At 45.9% G+C, this 23329-nt stretch overlaps 2 protein-coding genes across 9 annotated transcripts in view; one reads left to right on the top strand and one right to left on the bottom strand.

Moving 5' to 3' along the window:
- The window catches only part of STK32A (serine/threonine kinase 32A), a 133279-nt gene extending 125798 nt beyond the window's left edge, over positions 1–7481 (top strand). For 3 of the 6 annotated variants that reach the window (XM_058732580.1, XM_058732570.1, XM_058732569.1), the window contains 2 exons: positions 3553–3617; positions 3958–7481. In XM_058732580.1, coding sequence (XP_058588563.1) covers positions 3553–3617; positions 3958–4051 — 159 coding nt within the window. In that variant the 3' untranslated portion in view covers positions 4052–7481. Of the gene's footprint in view, positions 1–3552; positions 3622–3957 lie in introns of those variants that run through there. The other 3 variants (XM_058732571.1, XM_058732573.1, XM_058732572.1) reach the window with 3 other exon arrangements.
- A 2761-nt stretch (positions 7482–10242) lies between these two features.
- The window catches only part of DPYSL3 (dihydropyrimidinase like 3), a 114837-nt gene continuing 101750 nt past the window's right edge, over positions 10243–23329 (bottom strand). For all 3 annotated transcript variants that reach the window (XM_058732566.1, XM_058732567.1, XM_058732568.1), the window contains exons 9-14: positions 22105–22261; positions 21283–21424; positions 19412–19582; positions 17999–18178; positions 15154–15316; positions 10243–13569 (exon numbers count right to left, since the gene is read on the bottom strand). In XM_058732566.1, coding sequence (XP_058588549.1) covers positions 13481–13569; positions 15154–15316; positions 17999–18178; positions 19412–19582; positions 21283–21424; positions 22105–22261 — 902 coding nt within the window. In that variant the 3' untranslated portion in view covers positions 10243–13480. The remainder of the gene's footprint in view (positions 13570–15153; positions 15317–17998; positions 18179–19411; positions 19583–21282; positions 21425–22104; positions 22262–23329) is intronic.

Genomic DNA, 23329 nt, shown 5'->3' with positions numbered 1-23329 from the left:
AAAATCACATCATCTCAAGAGACACAGAAAAAGGATTTGACAAAATTCTATATCTGTTCGTGACAAAAACTCATAGCAAATTAGGTATCAAGGAAACATATCTCAACTTAATACAGCCATATATGACTAGGCCACAGCTAACATCAGACTCAGTGGTGAGATATTGAAAGCTTTTCTTCTAAGATCAGGAACAAGTCATGGGTGCCCACTCTCATCACTCCTATTCAACATAGCACAGAAGTGCTAGCCAGAGCAATCAAGCAACAAAAAGGTATAAAAGCCATCAAAATTGGAAAGGAAGAAGTGAAATTGCTTATTTGCAGATGACGTGATTTTATATACAGAAAATTGTAAAGACTTCACCAAGAAACTGTTAGATCTAATCAATAAATTCAGTAAAATCGCAGGATACAAAATTAACATACAGTAGCATTTCTATACCCTAACGGTGAATTATCTGAAAAAAAATCAATCCCATTTACTTCAGCATCAACAAGCAATAAAATACTTAAGAATGAATTTAACCAAGGAGGTAAAAGATGTCTACCCTGAAAACCATAAGACACTGATGAAAGAAATTAAAGACAACACAAATAAATGGAAAGGAATCCTGTGTTCATGGAATGGAAGAATTAGCATTATTAAATGTCCATACTACCCAAAGCCATCTAAAGATTCAATGCAATTGCTATCAAAATTCCAATGGGATTTGTACAGAAGTAGAAAAAAAAAAAATCCTATCTATATGGCACCACCAAAGATCCCAAATAGGCAAAGGAATCTTGAGAAAGAACAAAGCAGGAAGCATCATATTTCCTTGTTTCAAGCTATACTACAAAGCTGTAGTAATCAAAACAGTATGGTACATACACATAGACCAGTGGAATAGAATCAACGGCCCAGAAATATACCCATACAAATACATACAACTAATGCTTGACAAGGGAGCCAGAAATATTCAGTGGACAAAAGACAGTCTCTTCAATAAATGGTGCTGGGAAAACTGGACATACACATGTAAAAAATATGAAACTAGACCCCTAGATCTTATAAAAATTAACTCCCCGAGATTAACTCAAAATGGATTAAAGACTTTAAGACCAGAAACTATAAAACTCCTGGAAGAAAAAGTAGGACGAAAGCTGATTGACATGGGCCTTGACAATGAGTTTTTGGATATAACACCTTAGGCACTCACAACAAAGTAGAAAGTCAACAAGTAGGATTGCATCAGACTAAAAAGCCTCTGCACAACAAAAGAAGTACTACCAGTAAACTAAAAAGACAAGTTATGAAATGGGAAAAAATATCTGCAAATCCTTTATCTGATAAGGTGTTAATATCCAAAATATATAAAACTCCTACAAGTCAAAAGCAAAAACAGTAATAAACCCCCCAAATAATCCAATTCAAAAATGGGCAAAGGACCTAACTAGACATTTTTTCCAAAGGAGATATATGAAGGCCAAGACGTACACAAAAAAAGGTGCTTGACATTACAAATAATCAGTGAAATGCAAATCAAAACCACAAAAAATTGTCACCACACACCCCAAAAAGACAAGAAATACCAAGTTGTGGCAAGGATATGGAGAAAAAGGAACTCTTATACATTGTTAGTGGGTATGTAAATTGTTGCAGCCACTATGGAAAACAGTATGAAGCTTCCTCAAAAAATTAAAAATAGAACTACCATATGATCCAGCAATTCCACTTCTGAGATACATTGAAAGGAAACAAAAATACTGTGTTGAAGAGACATCTACACCCCTGTGTTCACTGCAGCATTGTTTACAATAGCAAAGATAAAGACACAGCAATGGATGATGTTGTAGTATGCATACACATACACACACACACACACACACACACACACACACACCAGAATATTCAGCTTTTAAGAAGAAAGAAATCTTGCCATTTGCAACAGTATGGATGGACCTTGAGGGTGTTATGCTGAGTGAAATAAGTCAAACAGAATGACAAATACTATGATTGTATGTGGAATCAATCCAACCAACAACCTCATAGAAAACACACCTTTGGAGTGACCAGAAGCAGGGGGCTGGGGTTTGGGTAATTGGATGAAGGGGGTCAAAAGGTGTAAACTTACAGTTATAAGAAAAATAAGCACCAGGGTTGTAATATACAACATGATGACTGTAGCTAAAGTTGCTGTATGATCTATAGAAAAATGTTAAGACAGTAAATCCTAAGAGTTCTTATCACAAGGAAAAACCATTTTCTTCTTTTTTCTTTTTTTAATCTATGTGATGATAGATTTTTCTGAACTTATTGTGGTAATCATTTCACAATATATGAAAATCAAGATATTATGCTGTCCACCTTAAAATGATACAGGGCTATATACCAATTATATCTCAATAAAACTCGGGAAAAGCGAACAACTGTAATAAAAATGCTTCTAAGAATACTATGAATAAGCTGTATAATAGATATGTGTTTATATAAACATATACAAATTTTTAAATAAAAATCTTGGGGTAAAGCTGCTTCCAAGAAGCTGTATCAGATTATGTTTGTCCCACAGTTTCATGTCCCCCATGACTGACAGTAGAAACCCTCAGGGTCACAAATCCCCCATTTTGAGAACAAGTTTAGCAGAATCTTCTTTCCCTTTGTCTTCCTCCCCTCCCCACTTCTCCAAAATTTCCTCTCCTTTTTGTTTTCCTCTTCTATCACCTAAACATTCACTCAGGGAACAAAATTCTCCAGTACATGAAGACTTGAATTTCCTAATTCCTAGATTTAAAAAAAAATGAATGAATAAATAAGTATTTTCCCTTGGGGAATATTTCTCCATCAGAAGTAATTTGGAAGTATTTCACTGCAGACTTTTGAAACATTTGATCTGGGTCTGACAGTGCCCTGGATCTGATGATTATTGCTGTTTTGAGGTTAAATTTTCTCATTATGATGGAAAACTCAACAAGAGATGTTGAAAGCTGGACAGTACTGAGTCAAAGCAACTGTTTTGCTTGTCTGGGACTGACAAAGAAGATTCTGCTCACTGCACCTGAGATATAATCAACTCTAGTACAGTTGTTGAGGGAATGATTCCACCAGAACTCAATGTGGAGAGATGTTTCCAGGCTATTCATTAAATCCAAGTAGAACCTCCAGACCTTTCATAAGAGAGCCAGGAGATGACTGGCGAGTAGGCAACCGGCTCAGTAAACCCTTTTCCCCACCCACTTCGAAGCCATGATTTCTTCATGGGCTAAGTGGCTGAAAGACATCAAGCTCATAAACCATAACCCATGGCTTCCTTGCTGGCTCATTGTGGGGAATGGAGTTGACATGTTTTATCCTTTTGCTGTTTCTTCCTTATTTGCTCCCCTATTACTCTGGGTGGGGTCTCACTCCTGCCACACACTTTCAGATCGTGTTTATTTCGAAGATAGACTGGTGCATCTTAGATTTGAGTCATTCGGTGAAGAGACAGTAGGTTATTGGTTGTTTGAGGGTCCTCGTTGGTCTGCTAACTGCATCTCTCTTCCCCTACCACACCCCCATCTGTTCACCTGGAAGATGTGCCTTCTTCAAGAGCATCTTGAGTCTGTCCAGAAGGAGTTCATAATTTTCAACAGAGAAAAGTAAGTAACCCCTGGTTAAACACCAGCCCAGCAAATGATGGCATGTTTCAGCCAGACTTTACTTGCAAAGCCTTAACATATTTTTTTTAACATTTCTAATTTTTTCTAATTATACACATATCCAAAATAGAAAATTTGGAAACTTCAGACACTTTTATCCCCCTGTATAAGATTTAAAAAATTGCAAAGCATAATTTAGCTTAGCATCAGGTTTCCATTTAGGGGAAGGTCCTTGGTTCACACCTCTTTATAACTTGTTGGTCTTAATTCTATCATTTCAAAGCTTACATCTTTTCTTTTTCATTTCAACAGTAAGCACTGTTTGCTTTTTTCTTTTAAGAGTAAAAAGGGACTTTAACAAAAGACCAGCTAATCTAACCTTGGAACAAACCAAATACCCACAAGAAGAGAATGGTCAGAATAACAGCGTGTGAAATCCTCAACATCTTCTGCTCTGGACGTGTCCTGCCACCTCGGGCAGGAACTTCTGATCCCCACACCAGGAATTGCTGACAGTAGTTCTCACCTCTCCACACCTCACACACCTCAGAAAATGTGAATGAATGCCTTGGGGAGGAGGCAACAGGATACAGGGAGTCCTGGGTCTCCTGGGATGTAGTTTCACCTCTAATCAACCGTGTGGCATTGAGCAAGTCACTTAACCGCAGCTTGGGTTTATTCATCTCAATGAGAGGGTTATTCTAGATGAGCTCTGTCCTGCCTTTTTACTGCTACCATTCTGTTATTCTACACAGCCTTTATTTTTATTTTAAAAAGAATATTTGGACGTAGATTTATTTTTCCACATTCTAACTACACTGTGACAAATGGGCAGATGGACATTGGTGGGAGACTGAGTGAGCAAGGCTCTTCGGAGCTAGACAATTTCATAAAGAGGTCAAAATCCCCACATCTGATTGAATAGGAATAAGGAATTCAATGGGGGAAGAAATGGATGGGAACTGATTAGAACTAAGATTTATGAGAGGTTTCTGGTTGTGCTCTGGAGTCCACACACCATTATCAGCTCACATCAGCTAGCAAGAGCTTACTGGGCATGTCTTTCCCATTGCCCTGTACAGTGATTTGAGGGTGGGCAGTTGAAATTGGTGATGATTAGTAAATACTGAGACTATTTACATCATGGAAATGGGAAAATGCTTCAAATCAGGGCTTTTTCCCCCTTCCCGGTAAGCCTGTTGTGAGGTAGTTATTAGCATACTGCTCACCTTCTTCTAGTAGGTTCCTTGGGAGCTAATTGTCCTCTTAAGATTATGAGAGACCTATGTCTGGAGAGGACCAGAAAATAATATTGTCATGCTGACAGCAATGTCCACCCTGAGGTACATTCAAGCTGTCCCTTACACAGGGTTGATAGTCTAAGTTAGAATGGAAGGTGAGTTTGGAAGATAGTAAAATTTACACTTGAAAAATCCCTTAAATTACCCACAGCATGGTATCTTTTCTTAGCAGAGCCCAGGGCAGGGAGTCTCCAGTAATGAAACAAATTGCCATCTTGGGGTTTGTTATGATTGTGTCTTTTATTTTTGGTCTCATTTTTGGCTAATATCAGATGAACCAAAATGTTGAACCAATCATATATGCCTTTATAGACGGAATAATAGAACTGCGGGATGTTCCCACATCCGAGAGGTCTAACATCACGGAAACGGACTGAAGCACAGCTCACTCCAAGAACAGCGGGCGGAACTGCCTGCTTACAAAATTATTGATGTCTCACTCTTTTTCTTTATGTATTTTCTATTTATTTGCCTAACACGGAGTTTAATTCGCCTACGTGAGATATGCATAGGACCCAACTGCTCTCTCTCGATACACAGAAGGTCTCTGCAGAGGACCTCGTTCTGGCACCTGACAGATGCCACTGGGTAAAGTCAACAAGTGAACAGGCTTAGTGGGGGGCTGTTTGACGCCTTGGCCACTCAGATCATCTAGACCTTGTCCTTACTTGGAGTAAGGGCCTCGCCAAAATGCCAGGAGGAGGCAACAGGGAAGACCAGAGAGAGTAGGCAGAAGTAACAGATCTGGCACCTGCCACACCAGATAGCTAGGAGGGAAGCAGCACTCGGGCAATTAAACATGGGTAGGAAGCCAGTGCTGGATTCTCATTTGGCATTCAGGATTTTCTCCTCACGGAGCTAATGCGCCCGGAATTTCTGGCAGAGCCTCTCGACTTTAAGAGCAACCATATTTTTGTTAAGAATTAAAACCAGCTCTTTTGTTCTGTTTCTTTTCTTTTTTTCCTACATTTCCCACATATTATTTGCGCGGTTTTGCTTTTTCTCCAAGCACTATGAAGTACGCACTGGCCCTGACTCCATTTCTAATTTTATATGAAAAAAACCAACTAGGTGACCAGGTTCTGCTCCAGGCTGGTAACTCCAGGAATATCAGGGGCCCCTTGCATGTTTATCAGCTTCCGTCTCTCACGCGTTTTGACCCAAGCCCTGATGTGCTGTGGACATACCTCTCCAGTCACCTGGTTCGTCCTGCTGTTGGGGCCTGTGCATGTATCATCCCAGAGGAAAGGCTGCGGGAGACACCACAGGGCACTGGGATCAGGAGGCTCTCCCCTGGGAAGGGACCCAACCATTTATGCCGCTTCACATCTGTACCAGCTATAACCGGATAGGAGCCCAATGCCCCCTCTGTACTTGGAACCCCTAGTTTTTATTTCCAGTGTGCTGCTGCCGTGCCCAAAGCACCTCTGTGAGCATTCAGCAGCCGTGGACACCTCAACTACAGAGCATAGCCTCAGAGCAGTAAGATGCGTTTTCAGGCCCAATCAGGTTACAGACCCTCAATGTGTTTCCAGTTAGAAATGAAAAAGCATTGCATCTGTAAGGCATTAAAATGTCTTCTGTATACACTGACAAAAGCACCTCCCACCACCACACATTTTAAACAGGAAGACAAAAAGTTTCCCCCAAACAAAAGGATGCCTAAATCTGAACCGTGATTGCTTCTTGTTGGTATCAGGTTCTTTGGCTTGATCCCGTAACTTGGGCCAAAAGGGACTGTCCTAACCAGGTGGACGATGTCTCGTCTAGAGTCGTGACAACCAAGGCTTAGAAGTTTGGAAAACAAGCCGAGTCTTACATCCCCTTGACTGGTATTCCCAGTCTTTTTCTCCTAACTGCTTTCGCCCTGACCTGTGTGGAGCTCCAGTCCGAACAGGTATTGAAGACCAGAAGCTTCCTAGTTAGCACTCTTACACTGCAGCAGGAAAGCCCGGCCCACAACCCTGTCTCCATGGGAATTAAATGCTCTGCTAATGGCCAACACCTGTCAATGGCAGCACTGGTTTGGGCTGGGGTCATTGCTAGGGCAGGGATGAATATCCTGGAGTACAAAGCACTACGAACTTAATTACAGCAATTTAATTAATTAGTAGTTAAGCTTCCTCTGATTGGAAGAAAGTACTAACCAGGAACGACTAGGCTTTATATCATCATAGCTTTTCTAGATTGGATGGACAAATAATGCTAGTACAGGTAGCTGGAACCAGTGTTTCTGTTTTTGATGATGCCGTAATGCTGAGGCTTTAATTCAACAGGTGAATGAAAAGGCATGCAAAACATAGTGTCTGTTTCAGTATCCCGTTGTGCCTGCTTTGTCCACACAGCATCCTGTTTCCTACCGTCCACCTGTGATAGCTGTTTCTTAGGAGCTCCATGTGTCTGATTGACATTAAACATTGATGTTCAAAATCCAAACTCCAGTTACCTGTGCTGTTGTAAACAAGCAGCCCTTGGGTGGGAAACACCTGCTTCTGTTGAATGTGGTGTATATATAATGTGAATGTGCCTCTCTGTGTATTAAAATGTCTTCTGTATACAGTGAGCCATGGATCCTTCTTTGTCAGCTGTGTGTTTAATTGTTTTTCCTAGAGGTAGGGTTGTGGGGGCCCAAAGTCACCTGTTCTTACTTCTGTTTCCCACCATCCTTTACCAGGGATGAGCTGGTATTAGAAATGTTCTAGAACAGTGGAATGCGGCACAGTGTGACTTATTCATATATATAACAACTAAAACCCTGACCCCCTTAGCATTCACCCCTTAGGGAGCACAGCCCAGAATTCCAGATTTTGCCTTTCTCTCACCTTGTCCACTGCCCAAGGACCTTTTCTGTCAGCACTCTGCCTTACTACCCTTTCCATCTTCGCACCGCCCCATTCCACATACCGAAAGAGCAGGTGGATATTCTACACCTGGGACAGGGCGGGGAGCGGGTCACAGACAGCTTTGCATTCTTGTGGCCGGAAACTACTTGCTCCTAGGCCCCCAGAAGCTTAACAGCTAGTGGGCCAGCGAGTTCCTCGGGCTTGTCCTTTTCCTTGAGCAAATCCTATGCTCTTGTCAGTGGGCTCTGAACTCCTGCATGCTGAGTGCCCTGTGGTCCAACCATGTCAAGTGTCCTGTTTTGTTCTCAGCAACCACGCACAGGGCAAGATCTAGAACTCTTGATCCTGAAGAGTGCCAGCCATAAGTATATGATTTCATTTCTGTAGACTGCTTTGGGCCTCCCGTCCCCCATTTCCTGCTCCTGGTTGGTGTCCCTTTTGTGATGGTCTGATGGTAGCAAAGTGGATTCCAGGGAGTTCTTTGAAACCAGAGGGACCTTTTTCCTCCTGTGCAGTGTTCTCATTCTGCACCTGGTCAGCCCCGAACAGCTCTAGCCCACAGAGGTACAAAAGTCATGGTGTCTATTTCACTAACATTAAAAACAAAAAAAACAAAAAAAACCTGCCAACTCTGCAACCTGAGTTCACTTCAATTAAGCATTGACCATGCCCTATGAGTCCACTCTAACCCTAAGCAGAGCTCAGCTGCTGCTTGGTCATGGGCTGGGAGAGGTATTTCACCAATCCTGAGTGTAAGCTTCAAACTGAGACTTTGACTATGGGTCAAACCGTGAACCTCAAACTGAAACAACCATGTTCTGAGGTAGCGTTTGATGTTTTCTAAGCTTTGGTGTTAAAAGGTACCGTCACTCTATGTTCCTATACTGACAGCATTGTTCTACTGGATCAAGAGGGGTTCGTGACACATAGAACCAATTAATAAGAAATTATCATTCTCTTACCCCTTCTCCATCTGCCCCACCCACACATAGGCACCTAGCTGAGCAAATCCCGTAGGCCCAGCAGGCTTGGGAAACGTACCATGGTCATCTGCTGTTCTTGCCCAGCCGGTATCCGAACCTTCTCCTCCCAGTATCACAAACTGTTTTGTGTGTGTGTGTGTGTGTGTGTGTGTGTGTGTGTGTGTGTGTGTGTGTGTGATTCAGAGCTCACACAGTTCAGGTAGCTCTGGGGCGGGGCACATGACCAGGTGGGATCCATCAGTCCCAGTGTCCTAGCCATGGTGCCTAGTCCCATGGGGAACACATGTCCCAAGCCAGGCCAACCATAATCAGTCTCTTTGGCTGGGATTAGTTAAGGAGCCTCTCTCCTTCTCCTGAAGTCACTAGACAGGCAAAATGAAAATCTGGGGGTGCTTATGGCCAGTTCTGTTCCCACACGAGAAGCTTTCCTATGAAGGACTAAAGGCAAGCTGGGCTAAGAGATGAAAAGAAACTATGTTCTAGGCCCAGCTATGCTTGGATCCACCCAAGTCTATCCCTTAAGTTCTCATTACACCAGACTTGAAAATACCCTTTTCAAGGGGCACCAAGGTGGCTCAGTTGAGTGTCCAACTTTGGCTCAGGTCATATCTCGCGGTGAGTTCCAGCCCCACATCAGGCTCAATGCTGTAAGCGCGGAGCCTGCTTTAGATCCTGTCTCCGCCTCTCTCTCTCTGCCCCTCCCCTGCTCGTGCACTCTCTCAAAAATAAATAAAACCTTAAAAAAAGGACTCTCTAAAAAATACCCTTTTCAAGAAAAATTTGTGTACACGATAGTCTGCCATTTCCAATGAAAAGCATCCCATACGATGTGGAATTTGATACAGGAGTGTTTCCCCAAGAGAGTTTAGCCTAAGAAGTTGGTTGGGATGCTAAAAGAGGATATAGAAGGGTTCAGCAGTCAAATAAAGTTTGAGGATCTTGAATTGAACAAATTTTCAAAGACTGACAAGATTTCTCATAGCCTTGAATTTGATGACAGGATCTTAAGTCTCTCAGAGGACTACACTTAGTAAATAATCCTTTCCAACACTCCTTAGACAACCTGGAATCAGTATGGGACAGAATATACTTTGGGAAATGCTTGGTTTGAATCTTCTCCAAGTCTAGGCTTTTAGGGAGAAGCAGAAATTCTTTATGGGGGTGACCAAAAAACAAATGAAAGAAACCCTTTCAGGATCTGTACTGGACTCGGCCAGACTTTATCTCAGATGGCGATGCCTTTTACATTAATACCAACTTTGATGATCCACAGACAAAACTTTACTCTCCTAAGTTTCAATAACGGTCATCAAACGCTGCAGCCAAAACAAAAACTCAAATTCAACTGAAAACACAGAACCCCCCCCCCCACATTTTCTCAGGAAACCTCTTGTTTTCATCAGATCTGCCCGCCTCATTAACCATTTCCATTTACCGCGCAATTTTAATACTGCAAGTGAAATGGCCCATCGCACACAGAAGAAAACTGGACAACATCTGTAATTTCATAGTTATTTTAATAACCAGGTGTACAGTAACAGTCACTTGATGAACTTTTTCTTTAATCTCAGCTAAACTCAAAACACAGTTTTCTTCACGGTTCAAACCAAACAGCTCTTCACGTCCCAGAGCTGCCTCACAGCTACCACAGATCACGGGGAGATTTACGGTCTGTTCATTTTCACCAGACACAGAACTGAACACCCACACACCATTTTCCAAGGAGGGAACTTTTACAATGAATGCTGGCTGCCGAGGACAGCCCATGGGTATATCTGGGACTCAAGCTGGAGTTTTCTAGGGGAGAGAAGGCCTGGGAAGCTTGTGGTAAGAACCAAAGTCAGGGCTCAACCACCCTAGTTGGGAAGGGCTTCTCGGGGTGAGCAGAAGTCCAGGATTAGGATTAAGGCCTTTGCAGCAAAGCATGACTCTCTGGGTGTAGGCATGAAGAAAAAGGCCAGAGGGTGACTGGTCTTTGAAGAAAACCCATTTTCGTGCTGACAACAACACTGCCATTTTTAGAAAACATAGAAATACAATACTTCTGCCGGGCTGGCTGATTTAACGATTCCACCAATACCTTCTCAACTACCCAAGATGGTGGCCCTCCCAGAACTCAGATGATGGCCACCTGGGTTGAGGAACAATGGGAGAAGGTTGGGGGAAGGCAGGCCATCTTTAGAGAGGGGCCAGGTTAAGAGAAGAGAGAGAAAAAGGAAAGCTTGGGCAGGAGAGGAAGGTCCAGCATGGCCTCCACTCTTGGATGAGATGGTGTGAACTCTGAGAGGGATGCAACTAGCATCATGTTCTCTTCCTAAACCCTTTGTATACGGAGAGCTCTTTGATGTGTCTTATGGAACAGGACATAGGTGAACATAATTTTAACTAAAGTGACAAGGTTCAAGAAATCAAAGTGATGCAAATAAAGGGAGTTTTCTTGAAGTTCTTAGGAATCTCTGTGCTTAGGAAGTTACTTATAGTAAGTGGAGAAAGAGAGGCTTCCCCAGATCATGCTGCCCATCATGAAGGCATCAGAGGTGGTTGTTTCCACAGCACAGAAAGCTTGTGTAGAATGTGAAGTTCTGGTTGAATGCTTCATTCAGCAGTCCCAGGGCAGATGACCCATTTGGCCATGCAAGAGTTATTTTCATGGCATAGAGAGGTCAAGGAGGGAGGGGCTGGACTCTAAGTTAACAGTAGCTAACAGAACAGCTTAAGTAACAGTAACTGCTAACTTAACAGTAGCAGATGGTACACAAGAGGAGCCCACTAGTTTGTCTTTTCCTCCATCTGGTGGTTGTGGCTGGTACTGCAACACCTCAGACCGCCCAGCCCACCCCTGCGGTATAATAGTGTACATGCTTCAGATCTGACCATCTCCCTCTGCCCGCAAAACCGTCATTCTGAGTTCTGCAAAAGGCCCTTAAATCTTTGAGTTCTAAAGGAAAAGGTACATGCTCCCCCCTAAGTTTCCTTTAAAATAAAGGCACCATGAAAAAGCCTTAAAATAGCAAGATTCCTTATTAGGAGGAGAAATGATCCTTTTCATGACTAGAACAATAATTGGCTTGCTAAGGGGGGGATCCTCTTCCTTGGATATATTTAGTCCTATGTCGTCCCCTTTTCTCTGGTCTTCAGCTTATTGAAACCTGCCGTCAGACATCATGGCCAGGTGTGTGAGGCCTGCTCTTCGTTTCTTCAAAGCACCCGGTACACAGGGTTATGGGTTCTAGAGCTGAATCCCCCAAGCACAGAAGTCCGATCCCAGGGTGAATATACTTATTCTGCCTACGGGCCTCTTGGTTCCACAGATACTCATGTGGCTCACAGAACTTGCTCCAAAATTGAATTTGCAGAAGCAGCAGGATGGGGAAAAACGCACATGGGGTTCCACGCATCACCCAAGACTGCGTGTCACTTCCACTCACCCTGGGAGACTTTAGAGGGAAACAAAAAGCTCCCCCGGAGGATGTGCTAAAGGAAGGGGAGACAGGTGGTTCAGACCTGAAAAGCAGACCCACGGTCCCAGGATATGCTCCCCCAGCTCAAGAGACTCGCTTTCCCAAATGCTCCCGTGGCTCCCATCTCAACTGAGATCACCTGTTCGTTGCAAAACTTCGAGAACACCTAAGCGCATATATTTGCAAACGAACAATCCTATTCAATCACGGATGTGCCTGGATCCCCAGACGGAAAGAAGCAGCCACTCACCGCCAGCAAGAGTAGCCCTTCCCGGGCCCCACCTCGGCTCGTCCTAACTTGGGACGCTGGATGCACGTGGCTCTTCTGGGTTTTGCCAGCCAAGGGGAGAGGCGACCTCCAGCACGTTTACAGGGAGGTGCGTGAAATTGGCTGCTCCCACCCGCCTCGGGGGCCTATGTGCGCTCCCAGCTGTTGCCTTTTAACAGCACCAAAGAGGCCGGCAGGACGGAGGAGGAGAAGGGTGGTTTCCTACCTCCTCTCTTCCTTCCCAGCCGGGGAAAGAGAATCGGGAAGCAACGCCGGGAAAGTGCTCCCCCACCCCGCACACTGGCACGATCGGGCAGGTGAAAGTAATGCTTGGGTTTTGGTGTTTTAATAAAAGGTTCAAAGGAATAAAATCTAGGAGGGGATGTGACAAAGTCTGGAACCTGAAGACTGCCTGCCTGCCTGCCTGCCTGCCTTCTCCGCAGACCCTGGGGACCCTGATGAAGGAACGGCTACCCCAGGGTGGCCACCTTCTATGGAAATAACCGTGCTTCATCGACACAATACACAAGCCCCTTTATGCTCACCCTCCCGCCCCCCGCCTCCCCCGGACACACCCTCCCCCAGGCCCTCTGAGCCTTCCGCCTCGCTCTGGCCTCCCCCCACCCCCTCACCCCCAAATAACCACGTCCCTTTAGTTGATTTTCCTGGCATCCCAGCTTTGTCTGTCCCCTTGTCATAAGATGCAGCACTACACACGCTCTCAACACTATATAGCAGACTCTTTTACCTTAGTAGCCTGATTGCATGCATGTAAATGGGGGGAGGCAGGGTCCAACAAATCAAGGCTATGCATAAACAGAAAACAAAAGCAATATTCGTAAAGCTAGGCAAGCGAGTGTAGCATTGGAGAAACATAAGGCTTGAGGCTTATTGATTCTTTAGATCACAACTGTTTGGATTCGCTTTCCTTCTTAAATATCGGTGTACCATTTTGGCTTCAAGAAAATCTCTTCTTGCTTCTGCCCCTCTCTTTGGGGAGGGGTCGCTTAACTCAGGGACGTGATGTTAGAACGGCCTCCAGGGGGCGCCACAATGCGCTTGCTGGCGGAGCGGACCCCCTCATCCACTTGGGTGCCTGCAGTGGGCAAGACATTCCCAGGAAGAGAAAAGGGAGAGAGAGCGGGGTGTGGACAAGAGAGAAACTGGATTAATTTTCGAAGTGTCAGCTGGCAAGTGCCTTCCTGGCCTCGTCTCCCAAGAAACTTCCATTCTGGTCTGTCAAGTATTCCAGACATTTCATATCCACCGTCCCCCGGAATCCCGTCTCCACCAGGAAAAGCTAGGTTCTTATAGATACCGTCTCAGCCTCATAAAAATGATACTTAAGAAAAGCATTCCTTAAGGTAGGAGAAATCACTGCTTACATCTGCTGCGACAAGGAATGTGTCCTTGTATCCTCAGATACCGGACTTTGTCCTCACCACTATCCTTTGAGGAAGCTACTGTTATTATCCCCATTTCACAGAGGCAGTGACTGAGGCTGTGAGAAGTGAGGCAAGTGGCCCAAGGTGTCACAGCTTGGCCTGGTGAGGGTCGGGGCCCCTGCAGCCTCGGCACAAAAGGAAACCCTGATGTGCACGTACTCGTGTCCTTCACAGAGAAGCTGCCGAAATTTTAAGGATGACATCAGCCAGGGAGCGATTCAAAATGGCAGCCACACTGGCAACAAATATTGTGACAAACATAACCTTACCTGTGGCGACGTCACCTCCAAACTTTCAGCCCTTTCCTTTTGCCTCCCTCCCCTGTCTCTGTCTCCCCCTTGATTTTTTTTACCCTCTGTTCTCCTGCTTCTGCCATTCCTTACTCCTCTTCCCCGATACCTGTTTCCTCTTTACCTGTCCCTGTCCCTTCTCATCTTGTTTCCCTCACACTTCGATTGTTCATCATAGACACGCAAATCTCCATTTATTTTTCTCCCCTCTTTAAGACTACTGGTTATGGAGCAAGTAGATAATTATTTTCTGCTAATATCCATTCTTAAAGACTAGGTGAATGGTACGGCTACCTCAGGGTAAGTACTTAATCAACAGCATCTACTTCTAGCACTATCATTATTACGAGAAAGGGGAGAGGAGAGGAAAAACGCCAGGTTAGGGGCACCTGAGCAGCTCAGTTGGTTAAGCGACTGATATCGGCTCAAGTCATGATCTCACGGCTCATGAGTTCAAGTCCCACATCAGGGGTGCTGTTGTCAACGCAGAACCCACTTCAGACCCTCTGTCCCCCGCTCTGCCCCTCTCCCACTTGCACTCTCCCAAAAATAAATAAATATATTTTTTATAAATAAAATAAATAAATATGCCAGGTTAGAAGAATCTACTGCCATCTGAGCTTTAACCCCGGGCAAACAGACAGAACACCTCCATACACAGCTCCCACCATCTCCTGTGGAAAATCACCCTCAATTCATAATGGAAAACATCTTGCCCCCACCCAACCAGGTGTGATGTCTAAGCAGACCCGGTCATCATTTAAACCTGACCCTTGACCTCCCTGAGCCTTAAGTTGCCTTCTCAGCAGGACTCTCTTGATTCGGCAGAGCTTCCTGCTTGCTCCAGGCACCCTCTCCCTACAGGTGTCCTGCTAGCTTGTAGCAGCTGGCCCTCCCTTGTCCGCTTCCTTCCTCCCTGCTCACCCTCCGGCACTATCCACTCACCGGACAGGCTGAATCCCGACTGGTGGAGGTTCCTCACGGGCGGGTTGGGCCGTGTGGGAGAGCCCCGGGTGGAGCCCGCGGGGGTGCCCCCTTTGGGAGTGGTGGTCAGGTCAAACACTGGCCCGTCGTACATGCCCCTCGGGACGGCATGCAGGTCTGCCATCTGCAGCAGAGAAAGCGTGTCACCCTTTATTCTGTCAGCAGTTAAGGTCTGTGCCAGGTAGCCGAGATAAATGAGTGAATTAAGTGTGTAATGGGAGCCAGAAAATAATAGAGTTATTTGAAGGAAAGAAGGAACATAAGAGGGGTGTGAGGACAGAGTGACGGTGCAACAGGTCAGTGGAGACCTCTTGAAACACGTAAGCTTTGCTTTTTTAAAGTATTTTTTCATATTTATTTATTTTTGAGAGACAAGAGAGAGGGAAAACCCAAGCAGGAGAGGGGCAGAGAGAGAGGGAGACACAGACTCTGAAACAGGCTCCAGGCTCCGAGCTGTCAGCACAGAGCCTGACGCGGGGCTCGAACCCACGAACTGTGAGATCATGACCTGAGCCGAGGTCGGATGGTTAACCGACTGAGCCACCCAGATGCCCCCGGTTAGCCTCACTCTTAAGGAACAAAGGAGCCTGTTGTGTTGTGGAGCTGGGGTTGAGGGAAGGAGAAGGCTGCGAGGTGCAGAGGACCGGTGTGGAAGGTAGCGTTCCCAGCAGAGGAAGCAGGTGGGAGGAAAGGTTAGGGACGGAAGGACCACCTGCACACCAGAGCAGAGGGAGCAGGGAGGGCAGCAGTTTGGGACAAGGTTGTAAGTGCCGGTAGATGTGAGATCCCGTGGGAGCTCCCCCTACACGCTCCTTAGCACAGAGCAGAGGTGCCAAACCTCGAAGTATCCTGTGGTCTGATCGACGGGCCTCTGGCTGTGGCTGTGAACCTGACCTGGAACTGAGCAGCCAGCCAGCCATACCTACCGTGGGTGTGTGCTGTGCTAGGCCTGCTGCCAGGAGCTGGGGGGAAGGGTCACACAAAACCTTTCCCCTCCCCCAGTCGGCTCACGGTCTATGGGACACACACCGCCTCCACCCATGTCCTCCCACTGGCTGCCAGAGGAGCCCAACAGTGCGGGGTGGGCTCTACCACAGAGCCTTCCTGCCCCGTGTTCCCTGCCCCGTGTTCACAACCCCAGTGCAGGCACAGGGGCAAAGCTCTTCACGTTTGCAGGTGCTGACGATTCGGGTGGGGCCGTCTCTATTTCCGTGTTCCCTGAAAAGCCTCCAGACCATCAACATTTCTTTGGGTGCAGAATCTAAGTCACATTAATGGAAATCAAGACATGATGTACATGGGAGGTTGGGTTTCATTCTGTCCTCTTATCAGGCCAAACCTGGAGTGTGGAATTTTACTCCATCCCACGTAACTTTAAACGATCGCTAATAAAGAGGTAAGAACAGTGGAGGGATTTAAAACGTGGTCATGAAGTAAATAGTGGAGGCTACAGGGATATTGAGACTACACGACAGAGGAGTCGGGAGACACACACATGCCCTAAAAGATGTGCACCTCGTTATGTGAGCGTGCCAGGAGCGGAACGGAAGGAGCTGGTCGACCTTAGGGAGGGAGACTTCCGGCCGGCAGGAAGAAGCTGGTCCTCACTGACAGGGCTGGTAGCTGCCTCTGGTGGGGAGGCTGGAAGCCTCCCCTGGGAGCTGGGTGACCAGTCGGCGGGATCACTGGGGCGTCTGGGAGAGGGATGGGGTGCTTGCATATGGAATTTCCGTGAGCCTCTCTCTAATGGCCACCGTGGTGTGTGCCCAAACTCCTGCCTCCAGCCCCCAACCTCACCATCATGACTCCTTCTGACCCATCCCATGTGCACGCATGACCATGTGTCTTCTAACAAAGTTGGAACCAGGGCTAAAATTCCACCCCATCCCAAGGCTGATTTAACCCTGCTCTGTGGAGTCCAAACCTTACTGGAAGGTGACCTTGTGATTGGTGTGGGGGTAGCAGGGGCTGAAAAAAAAAAAAACAACAGGGTTCTGGGCCTCACCCCTATATCAACTGGAGCTGATTGGTTTGTACAGTGTAGGTGGGTAGGTAGGTAGGTAGATACATACAGAAGAAATAGGTGTCTGCATATCTGTTTTTCTACCTGTCTATGAAACCAGGGACATACACAAGGTTTTATGTGAACCATACAACTAGATAAAAGAGTTACAAACATTTGGCCTCTAGAGCAACAATGGAAGAGATGGGACCAGGAGGGGTGGGTGTGGACTGCTAATTCTCACTGTAAGCCTTAGTTATTTTCTAAAACTATATAACATTGGGGCTTGTGGTTGGCTCAGTCGGTTAAGTGTCCAACTCTTGGTTTAGGCTCAGGTCATGACCTCATGGTTCATGGGATCAAGCCCCACATTGGGCTCTGGGCTGACAATACAGAACCTCCTTGGTACTCCCTTTCTCTCTCTGCCCCTCCTGTGTTTGTGCATGCATGCTCTCTCTCTCTCAAAATAAATAAACTTTTATAAAAAAAAAAAAAAACTAAAAATATACATATAAACATTATTTTCAATTATTATAATTTCAAATTATTTTAATTAAAAGTACTATAAACATGGAGGAAAGTCATTCGAAAAAAAGGTTTCCTGGGCCAAAAAAAGCTTTGGAAACCCCCAGTTTATAGTACCTTACATCTGTGCAGTTGTCCCTTGGGAAGAGGACACTGCTGTGAATTTCCTTGGGAAGGTCCACAGCACACAGAGCCCTCCTGATCTCCTGGGTACCATCCCCGTGCCTGAATGGGGCAAAGCCCCTTCCCCCACCCCCAGGCTCCACCAGCTGTTCTCACCTTCCTCCGAGCTTTAATACGCTTGTAGACGTAGTCCGAGAAAGGGCTGCAGGGGATGAAGCGGCCGGCCCCTTGGGTCACGTGCAGGTTGCCGTCTTCCAGCATGATCTTGCCCTGGCAGATGACCACCAGAGGAGCCCCACGCAGCTCCAGCCCTTCAAAGATGTTATACTCTGCAGCCTAGAGACGGGGGTGAGGGGCAAAGCCACAGTTGTGGGCACAGAATGGGGCGGAGAGGTACGTGGTTTTCCTGTGCTTGGGACCCTGCCTTTGGCATCACTATGGCCAAAGCACCAGGGAAGCCAGGAAAAGCTTACAACGCCATCTGTGAGCTCTTCATGGGCACAAGCCACCAGGGGGAGACAGTACAGACTAGACTTGCCAGCATAGACAAGCATCAGTCTTTGGTAAGGCCCTCATGCAGAAGTACATTTTGTCACTGGCGGTGCTCAAAGAGAAGCTCGGGAACTCTCGGGGATGCTGTGTTTGGCACTCTTGTATGGGGTGGGTGAGTAGGTGGGCTGGATGACCCTTAGGTCTCCACTTGCCTGGAACTGAATAATGTGATGTGACTCAATGTCTAAACAAAGGCCATCCCCTCCCAAGATGGGATTTCTCTCTACTACCTTCATTTATTCAACAAGTGCAAGGCATTGCCGTAAAGGGTTAAGGACATCGGCTTGGAGTCCAGTTGTGGGGTGTGTGTCTGAACTTCACCATTTACTTGCTGCATAAATTATTTAATTTCTCTGCACCTCCCTTTCCTTATCTATAAAACGGGGATGGTAGCAGTGTCTACCTGTAGAAGACTATTACGGAGATTCCAGGAATTAAAAAAGCAGGCTCCACTGCCTGAAACGTAAATGCTTTAAAAATACTCTTTTTACTAACAAGGATTAAGCCCTTTCCCTTAGGTACCGGGCTTTAATTATTACCTCCACGTGAAAGTCCTCATGAGGACGGTGTCAGTGCTGTTCAAGTTTTTCTCTGTTCTTTCTCCTTCTAGGTACAGGGGATCGCTGCACTGCCTGCCCTCCTGGGGTGAGGGGAAGCCCAGGACTGGCTGTGGCCAGTGTAGCGTGAGAGGAAGTGATGGGTACCACTTGTCTAAGGAAAGCTTCCAAGCCAGTTCTCCAGGGACCACGACCAGGTCTCGGGCCTCAGCCATCACGGACGCGCGTGTGGAGACGGTGCCTCCCTGTCTGAGTGACCGTGCTGGGAGGGGCCCTCTGCTGACTCAGCCGGGAGAAATAACCTGCTGAGGCGTTACATCCCTGAGAATTGGGAGGGTTTGTCACTGCGGCCCATCCTGGCCCAGTTGGCCGGGGGTACCCCACATCTACATGTCTCTCCCGACCGAGTTCCGCGCACACCTTCTCCGTTCTGCTCCTCTCCCGCCAGCGCGAGCCTTACCGACTGGTGGTTCTTGGCAGAGACGATCTTCACCGCATCTGGATCCCAGATCACCAGGTCGCTGTCAGAACCCACAGATATTCTTCCCTTGCGGGGATATAGGTTGAAGATCTTGGCGGCATTTGTGCTTGTCACAGCCACAAACTGGTTTTCGTCCATTTTCCCTGTGGCCTATTGGAATACCAAAAGAAGAAAAGTCAGTGCAGGGCTTCTGAGCTCGGGGCAGGGTGATCACAGACGGGCCCCTGAGAAGATGAGCACAGAAGCCGACCCACAAGCTGAACAGCTGGCTGTGCCTTTCTGGCTGCCAGGAGAAACGGTTAGTTAACACATGGCTACAGGAGGAGGCAGTTAACTGCTCCTGAAGTGTGCATTTTTTCCTGGATATGTGCATACAGTTACTTCTTTGCCTTCATATTCCAAAAAGAATTACAGGGGCACCTGGGTGGCTCAGTGGGTTAAGTGTCCAACTTCAGCTCAGGTCATGATCTCACGGTTTGTGAGTTCAAGCCCCACATCGGGCTCTGTGCTGATAGCTCAGAGCCTGGAACCTGCTTTGGATCCTGTGTCTCCCTCTCTCTGCCCCTCCCCAACTCATTCTCTGTCTCTCACTCTCTGTCTGTCTCTCTCTCTCTCTCAAAAATAAACATTGTAAAAGCACAAATGCATTTAAAAGAAAAAGAATTATAAATTTCCCAGTAAAAAGTAATGTGCTTATGAGCCTATTTTTTAGATATGTGTTTGTATTTGCATGGTCATAGGATAAATACAGAAGAGCCTCACCCAAATGATAACGATGGTTAACCCTGGGTTGTGGAATTATTGACTGACTTTTGTTTTCTTTTGTATGTGTGCTTTTCTATGCTTTCCAAGTGCTCTTTAATGAGAGTGTATATGTGGGTAATTAAAATATTATATATGTATACATATACATACACATATATATATTATTTTTAACAATTCCACATAGTACCAAGAGAACTATGCATGTATGTTCATAAATACACGACCATGCTTTAAAAAATCAAAATCTAACTATGTGAGAGAAGAGACAAAAATACTTATGCTTTTCCTCCTCACAAAACAAAAAAATTCTGGATACAGTAAAAAGAATTTAGTTTCAAATCTAGCTTTGAGCTTCCTAGGAGTGAAGACGAGGAGAGAAACTTGGTGGCTTACACTAGGTAGATGAATGAGGCATTAGTTTATATGCAATGCATGTAGCTCAGAAATGAGTGGCTTTAGAAATTTTAAAATAAGATAAGCGGGGCTCCTAGTTGGCTCAGCTGGTAGAGTATGTGACTCTTGATCTTGGGGTTGTGAGTTCAAGCCTCACAATGAGTACAGAGATTACTTAAAAATAAAATCTTAAAAAAAATGAAATAAAAGGAAAAGGAAGTGATCAACTTAATAATGAATTAATTATTAATTTTACTAAAACCTTTGGTCCAGTCTTCATTTGCATGGCTCTTTTGTCAGGCTCTGTTATGTTATTAAGGAAAATAAAACCAGGCCAATGTCAAAAGACACTGGTGGGCAATCACTTGTACAGCCTGGATAGCCACACACTCAGTCAAGAGCATCCTTGATGAGCAAGTTGACTTGAGTCTCTTGGACACAGACCCCCTGCTTACCATTTCAAGGGGTTACATCAGATGAAGTATCTGCATGTTTGCTTCCTAGTTCCCAGTCTAGATAAGGAGATCTCCTCAAAATCTCAACATTCATCACTCTAGAAGCAACATTCCTAAACTACCTGAGACACCTGGTTCCAGAAACATCTCAGCAGGCGTGAGGATTCACCTAAAAAGCAGCAACAGCAGGCGATGCTGATCTGGCCCTGGCCCCCATCCCATGATCTTGATCCTTACCACAGCCTTGTCCCAGATGACAGACATCCGCTCTTCCACACCATTGGTGCCCTCGGGGATGGCTGTGAAGTTGTCCTTCCCAATGGCTTTCTGGGCAGTGCTGAAGGTGCAGTGGGCACTCCCAGAGAGCTGCAGGTCTCCACTGGCAAAGGAAAAAAGCTCCATGTAAACCAGAGAGGTGGCTAGAGTCACCGCGGGGGACAAGAGTCGAGTGTCCAATGTCAGCATTTGGAAGCCGAGACTTGAGTTTAAAATCCTTTCTGTACCTCTTACCAGCTGTGTGAGTGTAAGTGAGTTCTCTCCCTCCCTGGGGCTCAGACAGCCCATCTGGAAAACGAGGGGGCAGGGTTAGATCATCTCTGTGTAATGAAATAAAAGGGACCCAAACGAATGATGCGACTGGTCCTGTAGGCATCGGGGGGCACCAGCAAACGAGACTCCCCGTAATTTCACTTAGGTGCTGTTCAAAATAGGCAAATGGCCTGACCCTCAGTTGTTTAACCTGTAAAGTGGAGACGACAGTCCCTCACTCATAGTTATCATAAGGAACCATGAGACTACACGTGTAGCCTCACACAGTGCTTGGCACATGATATGTGTAAACCGCTATTCCCATTATTAATATGACTACGGTTGGGAATTTATAAAACATGACGAGGAAGAGCCCGCTGTCTGTGCTCAGGACTGCAGGGGAATTCTCCATGTGTTTTCCTCACTGCAGACCCCAGTCTAGCTGATGGATGGGCTGCTCCAGTCCTCATCCCTCCCCTAGCTCCATGATGTTTCTACGTGATACGTGCTGCTTGCCAATCCCAGACCAACCTGGCCAGCAAGGAGTTGATGTAGTCGGGAGTGGTCGGGTCAGGGCTCAGAGGCGGGGATGTCACAAATGCAGCTGCTTTAGCCCAGTTCTTGCTCCAGTAATGGGTTCCATCTGTGCCAAGACTGGCAGTGATGGGCTCACCAAAGACCACGTTCCCTGCAAGGGTAGGAAACAGGCGGTGGGTTTGCATAACATATGTGCTGCTCCAGGCCTGGGTCAGGTAATCATAGCCCCTAGCCCTACTCGAGGCTGTGGCTCTGAAAACAGGTAGGCCTGGGTTCAAGTCCATGCGCCCACCTTCTCTAAGCCTCTGCTTTTCTATCTGCTAAACATGAACAATTTTGTATTCCCTAGTTCACAAGAAGCCGTTGGTTATAAGACGCAGCTTTAATTCCCAAACCCTGAGGCAAATTAATATTTGAGGCAAAACAAAAAAATGTATACTGATTACGAGATTCATCAACATTTCAGAAATATTAAAATGTGGACTAGATCAGTCTTGGAATGATGCATAAGACTATGTCTACTTCTCAGGCTTCTGAAAATGAAAGGATTTGACACATACAAAGTATCTGGCACACAGATACTCAGATGCTCAGTGAAAGCGATTTCCTTATGCTACTGATATTCCTTCCCATGGTAGGGGCCTAAAGCCCCCAAAGTGCCTGCATCACTGGGAACTGCTAGATCATGCTTGTTGCAAGGAAATGCTTTGGTTCCACAAAGTCAAGTCCACTCCCTTGGATAACAGGCTCTCGTGATCTTTCCATCATGCCTCTTACTCCGTAACCTAAAGCAAGGAGTGATCTGCTCAAGGACACCCGATAAAACCTGGGACACATCAAAGATGGGGCTTGCTCCTTAGACTCTGTGTCTGGAATTTGGGGCTTATTCGCCCAAAACAAGCAGTGGGGATGAGGGATACTGGGAAATAAACTGATCTGAGCTGACCTTCTTAAAGAAGAAGGGATAGAGAGACAGAAGGTAAATGCTATCTCATAGAAGGTTGGTTAGTACCAAGTTTCTCTGTGCCAAAATCTTGGGCAAAAAATGGTCCATAAAGCCCTGGACTTCGCCAGCTTCAGTCCTCCATCTCCCACATTCAAGTTCCTCACGATGTCAAAGTTTAGGAAGGCTCTATAGCCAAAATTATAAGTAGGTCTTGCCTTCCTTCAACTCCAATCTATTTGTTTCGGTTCCCTGGAATTTTTTGTCAAAAGAATT

Source organism: Neofelis nebulosa, chromosome 1 (genome assembly GCF_028018385.1).
Source record: "Neofelis nebulosa isolate mNeoNeb1 chromosome 1, mNeoNeb1.pri, whole genome shotgun sequence".
In the NCBI taxonomy this organism is placed as follows: Eukaryota; Metazoa; Chordata; class Mammalia; order Carnivora; family Felidae; genus Neofelis; species Neofelis nebulosa.
Note: the sequence above shows the minus strand (reverse complement) of the source record. Positions and strands in the feature narration are given on the sequence as shown.